The sequence below is a fragment of the Artibeus jamaicensis genome, unplaced genomic scaffold (assembly GCF_021234435.1).
Source record: "Artibeus jamaicensis isolate MK-2021 breed Jamaican fruit bat unplaced genomic scaffold, CSHL_Jam_final contig_391, whole genome shotgun sequence".
Taxonomy (NCBI): domain Eukaryota; kingdom Metazoa; phylum Chordata; class Mammalia; order Chiroptera; family Phyllostomidae; genus Artibeus; species Artibeus jamaicensis.
Window position 1 is genome coordinate 19028325 of NW_026521814.1, and position 11847 is coordinate 19040171.

The 11847-nt window shown below is 43.6% G+C and overlaps 1 protein-coding gene across 1 annotated transcript in view; it reads right to left on the bottom strand.

Moving 5' to 3' along the window:
- Window positions 1–4913, bottom strand: part of FRZB (frizzled related protein) — a 32704-nt gene extending 27791 nt beyond the window's left edge. The window contains exon 1 of the mRNA XM_037131186.2: window positions 4421–4913. Within this exon, the coding sequence (XP_036987081.1) occupies window positions 4421–4901 (481 nt within the window). The 5' untranslated portion in view covers window positions 4902–4913. The remainder of the gene's footprint in view (window positions 1–4420) is intronic.
- Window positions 4914–11847: the final 6934 nt, after the last annotated feature.

Sequence of the window (11847 nt, forward strand, 5' to 3'; positions counted from 1 at the left end):
AATCTTTTTTCCCTTAGCTTTATGAACTTGGACAAGTCACTTAACTTCTCTATTTGCTTCAGCTTTCATTTCTGCAAAATGGAAATAATAGTACCCACCATGTAGTTATTATGATAAATTAATTAATATGCATAATTCACTAAAACAGCACCTAGAACATGTGAAGTGTTATTAGTTCTTACTCTGTTGTTGCTAATGGTCCCTGTCCTGAGGATGATATGTCCTCTCCCCTATCACTTCTTCGTTGGTAAACATTTTATTGTGCTTTACTGTTTATCAATGACTTTGCATAAGTGTTTCTTTTGTTCTTCACAATCTCCAATGTCAGTGTCTAATGACTTGCTCAGGGTACAACATTAATGGCAAATCTGGAATTCCAACTAAGGATCTATAACTCTTAAGCTGTGATTTTCTTCAAATAGAGAAAAACAGCCACTTCTTAATTACTCTAAATGTTGATATGGTGACTTATGATATCCTCTTGTTATCCATCTAGTCGGAAGAAAACAGCCAAACATAACAGTCAATTTTGCTATTTATAGCAACAACTATTTGGAAGTCTGTTGGGAACAAGATAAAAAATGAATTATTAAAATGAGATTTGGTGACCACTGATCATTGGCTTAGCTGTAAATTAAATAACACTCTGAGATAGTCTTCCCATTTCCATCTAGGGTGCCTTACAATATTTTACATGATGAAGGACCCTTAAAATCATGTTTTCTCTCCAGTTTTAATCTAAAATTTCCATTTCTCCCTTCCATTCCATTTTCCTCCTATCACACCAAATAAGTCTTCCTTCTGAGTGTTTGGCCCCTCAAATATTTGTAGACCAGGGCTAAAGAAAAGGCTGCCTGTTCCGCAGAGAGTGGAGAAGTGATTAAACAGCGGCTCATGCATGTGAAAGTTGGCCCGGCTCTGCCAGGCGAGACCAGGTCTGGAGAGACGTGTTGAGTAAGAGCTGGGGTGACAAGTTAATGCCGCCACGGAGACCAGCAGTGACTGAGGAGCGATTATAGAGCCCTTGGCATGGGAAGCCATGGGTGTTGAATAAATAGCTGTTAAATATCATACCATAAATTTTCTTAAATACATGATTTCTAAGTTTCTGAGATAAACTATTTGTAACCAGCAGACATCCATCAGACTCATTCCTTTTTCCTGTTCCTCCCAAAGGAATCTGTTCGAGGGCCTAAGGTCCAGGTGAACTGGTATAGAAAGAAATATTAAACTTGTGTTTCAGAAGAAGACCTGCTTCTCTGGTCAGGTCCCGCTGTGCAGCTTGTTTTCTAGAGCTGAATTGACCAAAGTTCTATCTACAATGACCAACGTGCCATTTCAAAAACAAAACAAAACACATGAACGAAAAAGATGGCCATTTGCTATAATAATGATAATCATACTAAAACTGCTATAGCAGCAACAGCGATTTGTTAAGGGCCAAGAACCAGGTAATATACATGCTATTTAATTTCACCTTCACCATGCCCATCAGATGTAGACAGTATCACCCCCATGTTACAGGTCAGAAAACTCTGAATCAGAAAAGTTATATACTTTCTCTATGGTAACAGTTGACATGAAACAGAACCAAGAGTCAACCATTGGTCTGCCCATACTCTTTGCTCGCCGTACTGTATAAAGATTCACCTAAAAGTCTTAATTCACTGGCTGAATGACTAAGTCGGACTGACAAAATTCTCAGACAAAACAGTCCTGCATCTAGTCATAACCATATAGTAAATGTAAAATGTGGAAAAACAATAAATTACATGTGAATTTATTAGTAGTGGTCAGGATGTGATCTTTTCTTTATAAATATATGACATGCTCTTAGTATTTCAAAAGCAAAAAGCAGGTTGAAGCAATACTCCATTGCAGTAAGACTTGCTTTGTAAAATGTACTGAACTTGTTTGTGGAGTCATACTGCTCTGGAAGAAAACAGCCCCACGTGAATGATAGGATTTTAAAAAATCTTCTTGGCATTGAAGCAATGTGAAAGGTGGTCCCGTTTTATTCAGGAAGACCTTATTTTCCTAGTCAGCTGGATTCTAGTCAGAAGACATAGGGACTCTGTTCATACCTGGAGGAAGGGGGGGTGGGGAAGCCCAGCCTCATGAACTATCATATCCCACTGAACCAAGGAGTATATTTGCATCGTAAATTAAACTGGCCACATGTAGTAGTTCCTAAGCAATTCCAGGTGCCTGAGAGTTTGACCCAGGACAGGGAATGTAATTTTCAGAAAGCTGGCCTTGGAAGCCAAGGAGACCCTTCAGGCTAGAATCCACCCCTCCATTCCCCATCCCCAAAACCCCTTTAGCTCCCTCCTGCTACAACAGTCTGATTCACACTGAAGGTAAAAGCAGGGGAGGGGGGAGGAGAGGAAAAACATGACTAAAATATGGTTCCAGCTGCCTCTTACCCCTACTTATCCTACTAGCAAGGATGCTGTCAGCAAAGCAGATATTATGGCATTTTAAAGCAGCTCAGTCCAGGTCCCATGGACTGACAAATTGTTTCCATGCATGTCCTATTTATTTGAGTGCTTCAATGAGGCAATTGTTCTGTGTTTGGTCCACAGTGATAGGTAACTCAGGGACACTTAAGGCAACTGCTTCCCATCCATATTGACTATGGCTTTTGAGAGCCATTGACCTTGCCAAACCTCTCTCATTTGGGGGCCAATTATGAGAGGTTTCAGAGCAAGTCTTCTCCTTTAAGGGGAGGAATGCATTTCAGTGTGGACCATAAGCACCTCATTCCTAGACCCTGGCCTGAGATGAACACCAGCATTTAACTGATTCTAAGTACCTGGCAGCCCAGGGCAGCAACTCACCAATCTCTTCCCAAGTCTGCACAGCCTGTGACACTAGTGAGTTCAAAAGCTCAAGAGTGTTCTTTCAGTTCAAAGATTAATAACAAATTCATTTCTTTCTGATTATTTCATATGACCAGTTCTTGGTTCTTGATTAAAATCAAGAAGACAGTATGTATATTCAAAGAGTGATAACTAAGTGAGGTGACCAACAGAAAGCTCTTGAAATGTTTCTGTTCAGTTTTACTTTTGCAGCTACTTGTACAAGTACTTTTCCCCTCCCCACTCTTTGTATTAAGTGCCTAATATGCACTAAAAGCAATTTTTCAAATCAGTTCCCTGACAACCAAGAACTATGAGCTAGAAATTGGCTGAGGACATGACCTCAGGCTGAGCAGCACATTGAAATGCTCAAGAAATGAAGAGAGACAGAGACAGTCATGTCCTCACATTCAAGAACAGAGCTGATCTGGGAAGGGTATAAAAAAGGACCAATCATAAAAGACCGGGTTTATTTCTAAAGTATATGAAGGGTGAAATTTGAGTTTGGGTTAGTTGCTAGGTATGATACTGAGTTAGAATTAAATGGACCATAATGAACTAGGTTTAGTTGGGGTCTTAAGAGTTAGGACTGTCATAATGAGACCAAACACTAGCAAGAAACTAACTTGTGGTTAGTTCCATTAAATGTAGAATTGCAATAAAGTTTTATGGTAGGGAAAGATTGAAACGAATGTGTGGATGTGAGATCGAAGTACACACAGAGAAAGAGCATGAAACAAGGTACCAAACACAAATTATTTGCAGAGTGTAAGAGTGGGATAAAAGGTGAGATTAAAAATAACATTACATGAGTGTGTGATGATAACATGCCTTAAATATAACTCCTTTCATCCATATGTCATTTACAAAATGACTGGAAGGCATGTGGGAATGTGAAATGCACCCAGCAATTTCACTCTGCCAGCTTCGGGGCTGGAGCGAGTCACAGAAGCTAATTAGCAGTGCATAGCAATGTCTCACAGCTGTTTCAGTCTGGAATGGAGGAACAATTTATCTCATTGAAAGGAGAGGGAAATTTAAGGTGAAGGTAATTGCTCAAATTGGATTTTGAGCAAACACATACCACTAGCATCTGTGGGTCAGAGTAAGTTTACTGAAATTATCTTGGCATTTTTAATGATTAGAAGAAAATGGTGTTTTCACCATACAATCTTGACAAGCATCTAAAACTTTACAGATACGGAAAACGGATGATCGAGAAAGCAAGAGGCTAGAAAGACTAGAAAGCTCAGTGATTGTAAACAAATTAAGAAAAGAGCATCACCGTACAAGGTCTGGTTACTTCCCCGTGCAAAGAGTGCAAAGTAAAGGGTCAGTGTTGAGCAGAAGTGTGAGGGGAGTGAAATAAACTTTTAGAGAAACACATCACCTATTAGTAGAGAGTGCATCCCATGGGAAGGGTGATGAGGCGAAAGAGGGGGAAAAAAAAGGAGAGAAGAGATCTGAAATGACAGGTTTAGAGAATAAAGGTTTGCAGGAAGGACTCCAAGAAGTAAGCAGGCGGTGAAACGCGGGAGAGGCCGGGCAGGGTCACTCACCCGCTCCGTCCGCGGTGACTATGGCTTCGGGAGAGATGCACACGCCGCGGTCGTACACCGGCAGCTCCTCGCAAGCCAGGCTCTCGGGCCACGAGTGGCGGTACTTGATGAGGATGGGCTCACAGCCCTGCCGAGCCCTCTCGCACACAGACTTGCAGGGCTTGATGGGCTCGTGCTGGAAGTCAATGGTGCAGATGGGCGCGTACATGGCACAGAGGAAGAAGAGCAGGTCGGGGCTGCAGTGGGTGCCCAGCAGACCTTCGAACTGCTCGATGGCCAGGATCGCGTTGGCCTGGGTGCTGTGGTGCAGGTGGTTGGGCATCTTGGTCATGTTCCAGGGCAGCGACTTGCACAGGGGGATGCGGACGGGCTCACAGGCTGCAGCCTGGGCTCCGGGCACGCGGAGCAGACAGACGGCAGCCAGGGCGAGCAGCCCGGCCCGCTGCAGCAGCAGCATCCCTCCCGGGCTGCCGCAGACCATGATCCCGGCAGGATGGGGCAGGGTGCCGCGGTGCCAAGCACGCCGAGAGGCCCGCGCCGCCGTCGCCTCCTCCCCACTGGAACTGGACACAATGATCCGGAGCTTCTCCTCCCCCGGCACTCACGGCTTCCTAGGATCAAATTCCCCCAATGGGGTCCCACGAGCTCCGCCGAGCCCCAGCCGCCGCCCCTGCCGCCCCTGCCGCTCCGACTGCCCTGTCCCGACGTCTAAACCCTCTGGAGCAGCATCATCTATTTATTTATCGTCCCCTCTGGCGGAAACGTCAGACTTCGCAGATGAATCGGATGAGAGGGGAACAGGAGGAAGCGAGGGAGAAATCAAAACAAAAGTGGAATTCAAGGGAGGTAGTTGTGGTTCTGGGGCGTCAGGTCCCCAGGACTACAAGAAGGTCCGAAAAGAAGCATGAAATTCTCCAAAGTGAAGACGGGGCGGAGGGAATATGGGGGGAGACGAAGGAAAGGAAGGAAGGGAAACCAGAGGGGAAAGTCTCCTGATGGGGGAAGAGGTGCAGTAAGAGCTGAGCCCAAAGATCCCGTTTTTTGCCGTGAGCTGCCGCCGCTGCGGCGGGTCGGTTGGCCGGAGGGGCAGCGGGAGGTCTGCGCCCGGGACTTGGCGGGTCTTCGCTTTCTTACTTCCAGGCCGGAGAGGCAGCTCCCACCCCCGGTGCAGACCCAGCCCTGCAATGCCTGCCCCCCTTCCCAGGAAGGAAGGGATCTGGGGAGAGATGGTCTCTGACTGGAGTCGGAGGGCAGGGAATCCTTGAGACAGTGGTTGAGGACGCGATAACCCAGGACGGCTCGTACTTGTGACCTGCGCCTCTCCCCACCCCCACAGTGCGGAGCCGCTCCCGCAGGCTCCAACCCCTTACTCAAGGGCCCTCCAAGTTTTCCACTGAGGAGCCTCCCCTTTCCCCACTTAGGAACCCACCTAGCCCCTCACTCCCAGGCAAAGCAAACTACAGCTTTATCTCTGTGATCACTAGAGCTCTGCAGAGTCAGACGGGGGAAGGGGGAGAAAGAGACTTGAGCCAAGCCACTTTAAAAGTCCAAGTTGCAGAAAACACGGACCCTTGTGGCAATGGTGAGGCCTTCAACCAGAGCTCCTAACTGCAGAAGTCTGCATTTTGAGTAACTTAATGGAGGGAAATTGCCTTTCATTAAAAAAAAAAAAAAAAAAAAAAGGAAGAAGAAATGCTGTACATAATTGCAAATAGGCCAGCAGAAGACCAAAAGCAAGGAAATGTTTTTTCTTTTAATTTTTTTCTTTGCCCTGCAGACAGGACTTTTGAGTTTTGCTTTTGAAGCTTAAGAAGGAAAACCAACTGCTTTAAAGTACTTGGACATTTTTATTCTTGATTTTACTCACTGAAATAAAATGGCACTTATTATTTGACTCTCCTCACCAACAATTTCACCTAACGCTCGAGAGAAACGTGTAGAAAAAGTACACCACACATAATAATGATGATGATGATGCCAATAAAACCCTTTCCATCCAAATGAGTTCAGTCTAGAGAAGAAAATAGAAAACAGATCCCCTCCTGGTCTGATTCCTGCCACTAATGAGCCACCTCTCCCTCCCCCGCTTTCGGGCCCTATTGAAAATGGCATGACCTGCGGAGGCCCTCGCACCCTGCCCTTTCAGTGGGAAACCACTGAGCAGAAGGATTACAGAATGTCAGAAAACACAGCTCTCGTTGAGAGAAAGAAACAACCCCTAAAACCAAACAGGAAGTCACCTTTGCTCTTCTACATCATTGAAATATTCCGCTGCTTTAATCCATCCGTTTCTCAGTCCATGATAAGCAATAAAAGGATGCCCCCACCCCCACCCCCGCCAGGCCCCGTTTCAGAGCGCGCGGTGAGATGGCAGTTTCCATTCCTCAGCCCTGACCTCACGGCACTTAGGAAATCTTAGTGCTGACGTGAGATGATGAGGTTTTATCTCTAACATGACCATAAACGGCAAGTGGGCCTGCAGTAAAATTCTCCAGAGGAAAGTTTGTTCCACTTAAGAGGAAAAAAAAAAAAAAAACCCAAACGACAATAGATGATGGAGAGGGAGTCAGTTTGTGTCCAAACTTTGCCTGGTATACAATTATGTAGTGTCATTTTTAAAAATAAAGGCAAAAATTATATAAATGAATTAGATGAAAAATTATTTAGCAAGTAAAATTTAGGGGGGACTTTTTGAACAATGAATATTAGGACATTTTGGGGCTAATCTGCATTGAGGAAAAGTAGGTGGGATTTTCAGTAAACTAGAAGAAAGAAGTTTACTTCTAGTAGGGTTAGATATAATAATTTTTTTTAAATATGTTTTCCTATTATCTTAAATCTTAGTAGTATTTTAAAAAATGAGCTAATTGTCTTAATGGTTCTCCAACTATCTGCATTCAAGTCCGTTTTTCTCTCTCTGCACAAAAGTCAGTTTTCCCCTTTATCTAGCATATCCCCTCACAATTCTTCTTTAATCCAAAATTGTCCTTATCAAAACCACAAATAAGTTTCAGTGCCTCCCAGAAGTTTTTTTGTTCAATTTTCTAGTGTCTCTTGAACATTTTTCATTTTTGAAAATTATTCCTTAGCATCTGTCAATTTATTGCTTCCAAAAACTGTATCCCTTATTCATCTGGGTGTGCTCTGCCTTCCTTAACAGCACATATGATCTTTTACTAGAGAGATTTGTCTTATATTGTGTTTCTTTTGAAATGGGCATTTGAAAAATGTTGGCTGATGGAATTTGAAATGCAATATTTTAAATATTAAATATACATGTCTTACAGAGATGTAAAATCAGACTGAGTAAAGAGCGATAGCTAAGTTTGGCAAATGAGCCATATGGTCATGAAGAAAACACAACTTAAGTATGTCACACAGTTTCCACTGAGAATGAGCCATAATCTTCAAAAGCGAGGGCCTTCGAACAGGCCCACATTTAGAGGAAACTGAGGAGGGTTGAAACCTGGTGTCTCAGAAAAAATGGGTCATAGGGAATTTGTTTCTCTGATGTTCAAGTTCATGCAGTTGGGTTTAACCGACAGAACACTGATCTTTGTGTAAAACTGCGCCTGGGTCAAAGGAAAGATAGCTGATTGCTTTAGGTATTTCTCCACATCTCGTAGACACTTCATAGTAGGTAACTGGCAGAAAACACACAAGGAGCTGGAGAAGTGGCGTTTTTAAGTGACATTTTGATGGAAATATTAACTGTGATCTTTTAGAAGTCACTTTTCAGAACTAAAGATGAAAAATCAAAGAGTTTTATGCAGATTTTATATTTGAGAAATTCATCTAGGTGTCATATGCAAATTATTAGTATAACAATCTCTTGTTGAAAAAAACATCTTATGGAGACTAGATTCCAGGACCTGGAAGGGCTTTCCAAGGTATATGCCACGGATCCCTTCCAGGATACTCTGAGAGCATGCCTAGCACCGAGTTGGGACTATGGGTCTGCTCTGTGCTCCACAGCTGCTTAGGAAGTACCCCCTGACCCAGCCATGGCCAACCAGTGTTCTTAGAATGCATTGTAGCACCATGGTCAGTGGCAGTTCCTTTAACTTCCTAACAGGGGTTCCTGTCATAATATGAAGAAAAGATCTTGCCCTGGCTGAGTAGCTCAGTTGTTTGGAGCATCATCCTGTACACCGGAAGGTTGTGGGTTCAATTCCTTGTCCAGGGCACATACCTCGGTTGCAAGATCTATCTTGGTCCGGGCGGGTTTGAGAGGCAACAAATCAATGCCTGTGTCTCACATTGGTTTCTTTGTTTCCGTAATTTAAATTTGACCCATTAAAAAAAATTGCAATGTCTTGTTTTGTAAATAATTTCAATATGAACTTTTTTTCACCTGTTTAAACATACTTTAAACTTATCCCTGGTTTGTGCATGTAAGAGTATCCATCCACGTCAGTCCTATAAGAAAATGTGCTTACATTCCCACAGCCAGGGCTTACAGGTGAAATAATTAACAATGAACCCAGCATGGGCATGGATCAGTCAGAATGAGTGTAGCCAGTGCCATTTGTTCCAACCAAGGTCCAGCCATAGGTACCCAGGGAGCAAGGGAACCAGTGTTTATTGAGTAGCTTGTATATGGGAGGCATACACAAGGTCTGTCCAGAACAGTCCAGCCATTGTTAATATAAGAGAATGGTTTGCACAACATCAATGTAACCTAGCAGCAAGGAGAGTGGACTAGAATGTGCATGTGTGAACAATGACAACTTCACTGTACTAGTCAGTGGGGGCAGTAGGCACCACTGAGTGAGCATGTTTACTGTGTGGCTATCGCATTCAAAATGATTGAGTGAGTAATGAATCTGCATCAAATTTTGCATTAAGCTTGAACATTCCTCTGCCTAAACTATTTGGATAATTCAAAAGGATTTCAGGGATGATGAAATGAGAGCAGCACAAATAAAAGTGTGGCAGAAAAGCTTCAAAGATGGTCAAGAATCTGTTGAAAATGATCCACATTCTGGAAGGTCTGCAACAAGCAGAACACCTAAAAATGTTGAACGTGTACAGGCTGCAACCAGCAAAGATCAGCAACTGACAGTGGGAGAACCAGAGCTGATCTGAGGATTCCAAAAACTACTGTGTCTGAGATTTTGACGCAGGATTTTGACATGAACTGTCATGGCAAAATTCATTCCATGGCTCCTGCTATCAGAGCAGAAGGAACATTGTGCTGCAGTTGCTAATGACTTGATTCAAACTGCTACCAATGAACCAGATGTCCTCAAAGAAGGGCATAACTGGAGATGAATTGTGGGTCTATGGCTGTGATCTGGAAACAAAGGCCCAGTTGTCCTAATGGAAGTCACCTGGTTCTCCATGCCTAAAGAAGGTGCAAAATCAAGACCATGTTAACTGTGTTTTTTGATTGGGAAGGTGTTATCCATCAAGAGTACACCCCTCCAGGCCATTAATAAGAAGTAGTACTACCTCAATGTTCTTCATCAGTTGAGTGATGCAATACAATAAAAATGGCCATAGCTATGGGCAACTGGTGATTGGCAGCTTCGTCACTACAATGTGGCCAGTCATGCATTACGTCTTATGCCGAGTTTTAGGTGAAACATCAAATCATCCAAGTGACTGAGCCTCCCTACAGCTCAGATTTGGCACCATGTGACTTCTGGCTTTTCCCAAAACTAAAATCACTTTTGAAAGGGAAGAGATTTCAGACTGTTGATGAGATTCAGGAAAATATGATGGGGCAGCTGATGGTGATTCCAACAAAGGATTTTGCAGTGTTTTGAACAGTAGAAGAGATGCAGGGAGAACTGTGCGAGATCTCAAGTTGCCTACTTTGAAGGGGGCTGAGGCATCATTGTCCTATGTACAATGTTTCTTGTATCTTGTGTCTTCTTCAATAAATGTCTTTATTTTTCTTTTTTTTCCTGTTGTTCATATTACATGGCTGGATGCCTTCTGGACAGACATCATAAACTGCACCAGGCTTTGTGAGAGGCATTAATTCCAAAGATGAAGAAACTGAGGCTCAAAGGAATGAAACAGTCTCCCAAAGGTCTCACAGCTAGGTTAGGGCCTATCAGAAATTGGACTTCAATCCATGCTCTTTTCTCAGTTCCAACGAACAGTTCTTCCTGGGCTGAAAGGAGCTGGGAACAGGAAGACCCTGGGCTCTCTGTGAGCCTGGGCCTCGGCCTGAGCCACAACCACCCTGAGTGTCAGGCACTGGCTCTGCGTGCCCAGGAATAGAATGCAAAGCCTTGCACTGCAAATCGGGAGACCTTCCTGACCCTCAGTAGGGGCATGAACCCTACCCAGCTGCTCTGTGGGCCTGGTAATCCCTCCAGTTTCAATCTAAGAAAATCTTACTTTTCCAGTCTCCAGGCAATCCAATAAAACCTTCCGTCCTGTCAGCTCCGTCAACATTAGGGCAGTGACTGGCAAACCGCAGTGTGCAACAGAATCCCTTGCAGGGCTTCAGAAGACACAGAGTGCTGGGTCTGGGGTGGGGCCCGAGAATTTGCATTTCTAGTAAGTCCCTGCATGATGCTGATGCAGCTCTTCATGAACAACACTTTGAGAACCACCCTTTTGAAGGAGATTTTAAACCTTGAATTACCCTTAGTAAACTCTTCACGTCTTATAAAGATTTCATTATTTTATCTCCTGGTTGTCTCTTTTTACAAAGAATATAGAAACAAAATTTCAGTGAAGCAACCCAATAGCTAAATGACACTCTGAATGGAGAGGGCCGGTGGGGAGGGCGGTGGGGGAGGACTAGATACCTCTCTTAGTGACCAGAGGCCATCCTCAGAGCCCCAGTGAGACTTCAAAATAAAATCAGCCATCTCTCTGACCCCAATGTACTTTCCTAAAGGAAAACAGCACCCCTCCGCCCGTATTGCAACAAAAGAACAATAGATCCAGCTTCAAAGAGGTTCCAGAAAAAAAAACATAGTGTGTTAGCAATGGAATAAAACCCTAGCAATCTAGCCCACCACCTGTTCCCCCTCCCTAACTTCCCATTGAAAAGAAAACAGAGATAAAATTACTTCTGCAAAGGCATGAGTCAGTTAATGGCAGTTAACAGTGTCCAGTTCAGTGTCTTTCTGTTTATACCAATCTTCCTCTCTATTGGAAGTGTGTGGTTTTCTTATATTTGAAAACACCAAGTGCCTATATAAAATGTATATGATTATTTAATGTAATGGTATTCAGTTTACACAATCCCTTAAATTCATCCAAACCTTCCAAACAGCCCAAAAAGATTCCGGACTTTGGAAGGGGAGGGGAGGGACACATCAGGAAGACCCCACACTGCAGCACCCCCTGTCTAACTGAAACCCAGGGAAACCCTGAATTCCTTTCTAATCTCCCTCTGACAAGATTCAATTATTGTACAGATGACTTCTAGAATACACTTTCTACCATCTTACTCTAGG